The 7,888-nt window shown below is 31.6% G+C and overlaps 1 protein-coding gene across 1 annotated transcript; it reads right to left on the bottom strand.

Annotated features, from left to right (window-relative positions):
- Positions 1–6,831: 6,831 nt before the first annotated feature.
- LOC126883827 (general transcription factor II-I repeat domain-containing protein 2A-like) lies at positions 6,832–7,458 on the bottom strand. The gene has a single exon (XM_050649498.1). It carries the CDS (start codon positions 7,456–7,458, stop codon positions 6,832–6,834), a length of 627 nt encoding a protein of 208 aa, XP_050505455.1.
- Positions 7,459–7,888: the final 430 nt, after the last annotated feature.

Raw genomic sequence — 7,888 nt, 5'->3', positions numbered from 1 at the left:
CTAAAAATTAAGTTTTTATTTGTTAAACAAAGCCATAAACACATAGTGTTTCCCGTGCCCAATGCATGCGTTTTATAGTATGGTATGTTAAACAGTAAATGTTTAAGTTCAATTAGTTACCACTATAAACAGCCCGGATTAACCGATAATAGTATAAAAGGCCCGGTTTCAGGTAAAATTTATTTAAGGCTTTATTATGGGAGTACCGTCTAATCAGTGTTAATTGCAAAAGACCAACTCTGTCTACCTCGGTGGCTTATCGCTCCGGGTGGGTCTTTACAATGGGCCAGGTCAGATAAATTTAATAATATTTACGACCACACTAATTGAACTCAAACCATTTACTGTTGAACAAACCATACGTAATCTACGTAGAAATTGTCTGTATACGCCCACTCGTTCGATTTCAAATGGGAAATGCATTGAAAACATCATTCAATCACTATGTGTTTATAGCTTTGTTTAACAATAAAAAAAATTAATTTTTAGCAATGAAAGTAATCAAAACCGATAGAATTTGACTTGAATTTTCAAATGCCGTAAGCAGAATTGCTATTTTATTTTTCAATCAAAAGTTATTCGGGTTCAAAAATTGCAATTTTTCGATTTTTTGAAAGTTCAACCGCGTTTATGTCGAAAACTGTGCATCCTACGAAGAAACTTGTAAAAACATGTTTTGCTTAGAATGACTCAAAAAATAAAAAACAATGTTCTGTTTTGCGAAAAATCTCTGTTATGTGATTCCTCAAGTTCTTTGTTTATAACAATCTTATCGACATCCGGATCGACTGTTACCCAAAAAATTCGTGTTCTACGGGTCAAAATACATAAAAAAAATTGGGTAAGTCCGTCTGAATTAAGGAGGCCGTTGTACCCCCACTGGCGACAGGACTATAATGGTGAACATCAAAAAAACATAAACAATAAAACTTAATTAATGCATCACATGAAAATTTTGATTTTGGTCCCTTCTTCTGAGCGGGTTTTCTGCCTTCTTCAGCGCTTATTTTCGCGTAACATTTTCGACGATCTTTTGAAGCAACTTTATGTGAAATATGCCTTCTGTTATCATTTTCCAGCACTATCCGGACATCTACTTCATCGATTTGTAACATACTTAGAGCAGTGCTCTGTCTAAACTCCGTAATTGATATTTTTGCCTTTGTCATCGTTTTGTATATTATAAAAATGTTTACTACTGCCGAGCCAAGTAATATTTCAAATGCAAGTTTTCTATACCACTTATCCCTTTGCGCAAAGGGGAAGAATATGATTTCAACTGATCGGTTAGATCTACGAATGACTTACATTAATATTTATAGCCAACTGTAAGAAAAGGATTTTCTAAGTCTGTTCCTCTTCTTGTATATTTAGTGATTCTGTCAGTATGAATAGTATTTAGACAAAGAATATCACCTTTATCCTGCCATTTGAAAACACCTACCACTGTATTACTTTCCTTTGCGTGAATGTGTCCTTTATTTAATTTTTGGGCCTCTACATTCTACATCATTTGGATTGTTTTTCTACTTTTCCTTAAAGTACCAAAAAGTTTAAACGAATGGATTGTAGACTAAATAAAACATCTACAATTTTAGAACACACAAACTTGTAACTTGTTAGAACTCGAAAAAAATGACAACCGATATTCGGGTTTCGCGGCGTTCGGTCGTCAGAGGATCTGAAACCCATAAGTAGGGTGTCATTTTCAAAATACATTTTTAGAGAGTTTTTCTAACCTAGCACTTTATAATAGTCAGTACATCATATCTAGTATAAAAACCTAATGATTTACTAGAAAAACTAGGTTGGGCCTGGAGGTGGGGTATTCTTCGCTTCATTTGGGCGATTAACGTGTTAAAAAAAAGGTTATTTAAATAATTTCAACCCAACAATTTCGCCTAGCACCCTTCTGATTTGTTTAAAGGGGACATTTTTGAACAGGAATCTACAAAGAAACCGAATCCAGAAACATTTTACTGATTTTTACTAAAAGCGAGGCCCCACAACCTGGACTATTATAAATTTTATTTGCAAATAGTGTCATAAATATTATCCCGATCGCGAAAACTTCAAAAACCTTTTCTAACCTCCAAACGATAAATAATCTCTAACTGACAGTTAAATGATTTCGCTTTAAAATACGAATTAGCTTTTAACCTCCTGATTTTGATTTATCAGCTCGGTTAAAAGCATTCATTTTCAATGCCAAATGTGCATTCGGAAAATAATTTATTGGTTTACTATTTTCCAGCTTTCTCTGCTATGCTAAACTCCATCTTATTATGTCAATCTGCATTACTTCTTGTCTGATGAAGAGTTTTTATTAATTGTTGTTTGTGGTTATGTTTATTTACTAAGGCAGAGTGGAAGAATATCTAAGAATATTATATTATGGTTTTACTTGTTCACATAATGACAGTATGGCAGCATACTGTCACCATACATAAATTATAGATAAGTGATAAGTTGACGAAATGTAAAATTGTTTGTGTAATTGCAACCAAATTTTACGTATTCTTAAAAAAGAAAATGCCTTTGGAAATGCCGGCTTTGTCATATATTCTGTAACTCATTTCGATTATAGAAGTAAGGATAATCGAATAGAAGTGGCCAAGTCGAATAGAAATAGTCAAAATCGGTATTCCATAACCCCCTCGGAATCTTTACAATCGGAATAGTGAATAGAAATTACTTCGACACCATTTACCCTGTCGAAATTAGATTTCGATAAGCGGAATTGTGTTTGACGCAAGCGCATTGTATTTTGTTTTGACGTTTATATTTTATATCTACTAAAAATAATTTATCACTACCTATTTATCATTATTTATAGTTCTTTTATTTTTTGTATCTGCCTAATTTTTAGTCTGTGGTGGTATTTACTTAGGGAATTGTATATTTAATTTAGACATGTACGAGTATCCATTAAACCTAACCTTAAAATTAATTTGGCATCCGAAATTCAGATTCTGAATGTTTGCCAGTCACAGTGTTGGCAAACGTTTTTTGTTTATTTCTGGTACAATTCGAATCAATGGCATAATGTACAAGAATAGATTGTACAAGAACGTTTAAAATATAAAGAGAGACTAAGGGCCGGCTGTTCGAACGCTAATCAAAACTGATCATTATCAAATATTTAATTACAATTATATTTGATTAAGCGTACTTCTGACAGATGTCGCATTTTGAGGTTATGTTGACTGATTTATTTTATTATTTTGGTTTTAATTTAAAACAAAACATAATTAAACTCTTTCTGATGTTAATTTCTTGTTTTTACTTACAAATCAATAATAATAATAAGCAATTTTTAAGAATTTAAGAGCTGCGGCTATATTTTAATTACTGTTTTACCTACAATCAATAACTGATTAGTGTTATACATGTATTTTTCATGTCGCGATTTGATTCCCATCAAGAAAATTGATTACAATAAATGATTGCTTATAATCAACTTCTTGATTAGCGTTCGAACAACCGGCCCTTATAGTGTTGATTGATAAATATATTACACCAGTTTACTTGTATTTGTATCAATCCACGCTTATAGAAAAGAAAATAATTATAGAAAAGACGCTGTTTTGGGAAAAGTTGTTTATAAATTATTTTAGCTGGAATCAAATCTTAAGATTGTATAATTATTAATAATATCTTACATCATACATTTTATCCTCATTTATCTCGTTTATTTATCAGTTTATGTTCTTTTTTATAAGAATTTTAATTAACTTTGATTTAAAACCGTTTATCATCTTTTGAGGTTTTTGTTTCCAATATTCACACTTATATTTTATTGTTTACTTTTCAAACGTTTCTTTTTTGTTATTTCAAAACTGTTTTTAAAAATGTAACTGTGTGTAATGTGATAGTATGAAATATTGAAGATATGGCAACGGTGTGTTGGTCACAGAACACTAATTTCGCTTGACACTTTGATACGATTGTTAAAAATAGATGTACAACAAATTTCGTGACATATAGGTACTTATTATCATTTTGTATTGTTTTTGCACAAAAAATTTCCAGTTCAAAAAAAAGTTTGCTATATGTATTTATAGCGAAAAGTCTTAGATGTAAATAAATAAAGATAATGTAATTATAAATAGAACTTATTCAAAATTACCAACATCTTTACCTACCTATAACTGACACCTTTTTAGTTTTGATCAGTATTATATTAGTATCGCTTTTACGTTTTACCTTTCGTCGTAACAAAAAAATAGTTTTTTTAATATTAGATTACGTACCTTGTATAAAAAACGACATTTTCAGGTATTTTGTTCCAACAAATATTCAAATCCAATTTCGTATGTCTGCTTTCTCAGGTTCCGTCTGGCTACAAAACTTAGTTTCGTCTAAACAGAGTTAAGCCCGAGTTTTCGAACTACTCCTAACAAACTTTATAGAATAATGCAGTTTATTCCGAAATTATGTTTGTAAAACTTGACGATGTTCAAATAAAACATATTTTTTTAAAAGTCTTAAATAAACTATGTTCGAAAAATAACATAAAGCATTTTAAATTGTTATAAAGCTATTCTCTTATGGCAACCTTTAATAGGGGAGCACTGGATGATAAATTTGCATTTACTAAAGCATCATGGGGCCTATTGGATTGTGAAGATTAGGTCCTAAAACTGAAGTCAAATTTTCCATTTTAGTGGTGATGATTTTTCATATTTACCTCGCTATATCTTTCGTCGCTGTAAATATTTCCTTTTGAAAATTCTACTGTGTCGTCTATGAAGTATTTAGATAACAACGAGCTCTATCCAAAATGTTTAAAAAAATTAAAGGAGGAGTTGTTAATTTTTAAACTTTTTGTCGTCAGATTTCGTTAGTTTCAAGATTACTTAAAAAAGTTGAGTGACAATTTTTTGAGTTTTTAATTTTAACAACACAGCAATAAAACATAATTCCTGAAGAAGTTTTGTGGAAAATTTCAAGTCAAAATATGCAATAGGAAAAAAGTTATGTGAGTTTATAGACTAGTGGCACTCCCCAAAAGAAACGCTTATTTCTCGAGATACTGACCACGGTATGGTGAATGGCTAATTTTGGTCTTACTTAATGTTTTTGTTGGTGCTGAAAATGAAAATGAGGATTATTTTGAATTTTAGATTGGGAAACATTGCCAAAATTGCAATTTTACACTAAATAAAAAAAAATTAATCACGTTTTTCTTAAAATTAAAAGTTGCGCCAGTTTTTTTCTATAAAACATTTTATCCTTTGTACCCTATATTTTAACATAAACTTGATTAAAAAGTTAAATCGCACATTTTGTCACTCAACTTTTGCGATTCAACTTTGCAATTCAGGAATCTGAACATATTACTTTAAGCAATTCATGCCTTTTATTATAATAAGAAAGAAAGAATGAAACAGGTACCGTTGTCTTTAGAAAGGTAAGAAATATGTACTATACACTTTTTAGAAAAAAGTACTAAAAAGGAACAAAGTTGGAGCGAATTAAACGCAAAAAATGTGATTTCATTTTTTTTATTTTTAGGGTATAATTGCGATTTTGCAAATGTCCTCCCCCCCGTAGAATTCAAAACAAACCTAATTTTCGTTTTTATCACTATCAAAAACATACAGTATGACCAAAATTAGCCATTCACCACACCGTGGTCATCACACCACACAGTATCTCGAGAAATAAGCATTTTTTTTGGGTGTGTCACTCGTCTATAAAGGCACATAACTTCTTTTGTATTGCATATTTTGTCTTAAAGTTTTCCATAAATCTTCTTTATGAATAATATTTTATTGATGTGTTGGTTAAAATTATAAATTAAAAAGTTTGTCACTCAACTTTTTTAAGTAAACATGAAACTAACGAAATATGACGACGAAATATTTAAAAATTAACAACTCCTCTTTTAATTTGTTTAAGCATTTTGGACAAAGCTCTTTGTTATCTAAATACTCCAGAAATGACAGTAAAATTTTCAAAAGGAAATATTTACAGTCACCAAAGATACAGCGAGGTAAAGTTGAAAAATCATCAAAATTTATTTTTCGCATTTTTGCATAAAATTTGAATAAACTTCATATTCATATTCAGCGACCTTGAAAACATAAAAAATCACCAAAATTTGTCATCCACCTTAAAGTTTATTTTCGTGGTCGGAATAACGTAATTTGAGGGGTTGCTGCCGCTTGCCTATAAGGTTGTATTATTAAATTCGCAATCTATTTTAATTTTGCAATATATTGTTTTTGTTTTATTTTGTAATATTGACGATTTATGTAATTTCAGTAAACTGTATTTGTTCATTTTTCCTACAATTTGTATAAGCTTTGTCCATAAAATTGTAATATTTTAAGTGACAATAAAGTATATTTCTATTCTATTCTATACAAGCATTTTGCTGATTTAGTTGAAAACATTTTAGTACTATCCCATCATGGAAACAGTCATGAAAAAGGGCCCCGCGTCAAACTTTGATAGGGAGCCTTTGTGAGACTAGCTAGGCCACTGACAAAAGCTTGGATTTCTTGAATTTTGGATTCCGAAAAACGCTCTCCCGATGTTCTCCAGACTCTAACATGTCCATCAACATGGTTTAAAACAGGGGTGTCCAACTTGCAATGCCTCAAGGGCCAAAACTAAAACCTTTGATGTTGTCGCGGGCCATATAATAATTTTGTTATAAGTAATAACAAAATAAAGTGAGGTATAAAAATATTTAAAACAAAAAAGAGTATTATTTCTTTTATTGCTCAACAACTATATTTTTTTATAAACGGAAAATTTATTGATAACACTTTTCAATAATCAAAACAAACATTGCAAAAGCAACGAAAAAGGTGTATCCAATTAGTGTGAGGACTGTGGTCGATCGGCTTCATCCACCAATGAAGAAATGTCCACCTCCAGTTCAGTTGTAGACAGTCTCATAAGATGACGTAAGGAAGAATTGGTAAGGTTGCTTCTGTTTTTGTTTTTTATGTATTTCATGGAGGAAAAGGCACTTTCACATGTGCTTCCGAACATTGACGTCATTTTCAGTCCAAAATCTCGCAGCTTTGGGAATTTCTCCTTTGACAGTAATTTGAAAAATTCAGGTCCCTTTTCTTGTCTGGTGATTAGGAACATGTCTGCTTGAAGATCACATAACTCAAGCTGTAAGTTGGGTGGTTGATCATCAATGGTTGCTCCAAGAGGGTTATTATAAAGTAGTACACTGCTTTTGAGACTTTCAATTTCTTCAAATCTTGTATTGAATTCATCAATAACTTGTTCAATTTGTGAAATGCAGGATGAAAACTCAATATTTTCCTCACCGTTGAATTCTTCTGCTATTTGCAGAGAGCTAGGGAAGTGGGTCAGGTTGTACTTTTCCACAGCACGTTTAAACACGTTAAGCTTATTCCGGAATCCGTTTATCGTTCCGATCAAATGTGAAACCGTCTGGTTTCTTCCTTGAAGACTCAAGTTTAACATGTTAAGATGATTAGTCAGATCTGTTATAAAAGCTAACTGTCTTAAGAATTCTGGATCCTTAAACTTTTCTTCCAGTTCAGTTGTGTCAGATGAAACGTATTTGTTGAGGAATGCAGGGATTTCCTTTCTTATGGCAAAAAATCGTTCCATGCACTTTCCTGCACTCAGCCACCTTACATGGTTGTACATTAGCAAGTCTCCATACTCAGCCTGTGTTTCCACTAAAAACTGCTTAAGTTGCCTGTGTAAAAGAGATCGATTTCCACCTCTAATCATATTTATAATCTTAATCACGGTTTGGAAAACTTGATCTTCCTTGACTGATTTTCCACATAAAGCTCCCTGATGTATAATACAATGGGGCAAGTGACACCATTCTCTCGAAGCAGACCCACTAATCCAATTTTTTTACCTGTCATTGATGGGGCCC

Source organism: Diabrotica virgifera, chromosome 4, assembly GCF_917563875.1.
Source record: "Diabrotica virgifera virgifera chromosome 4, PGI_DIABVI_V3a".
NCBI lineage: Eukaryota > Metazoa > Arthropoda > Insecta > Coleoptera > Chrysomelidae > Diabrotica > Diabrotica virgifera.
Note: the sequence above shows the minus strand (reverse complement) of the source record. Positions and strands in the feature narration are given on the sequence as shown.

Bases quoted from the DNA above. Each gene is read 5' to 3' on its own strand.
- LOC126883827 (XM_050649498.1), bottom strand. From the start codon at position 7,458: ATGTTAAACTTGAGTCTTCAAGGAAGAAACCAGACGGTTTCACATTTG.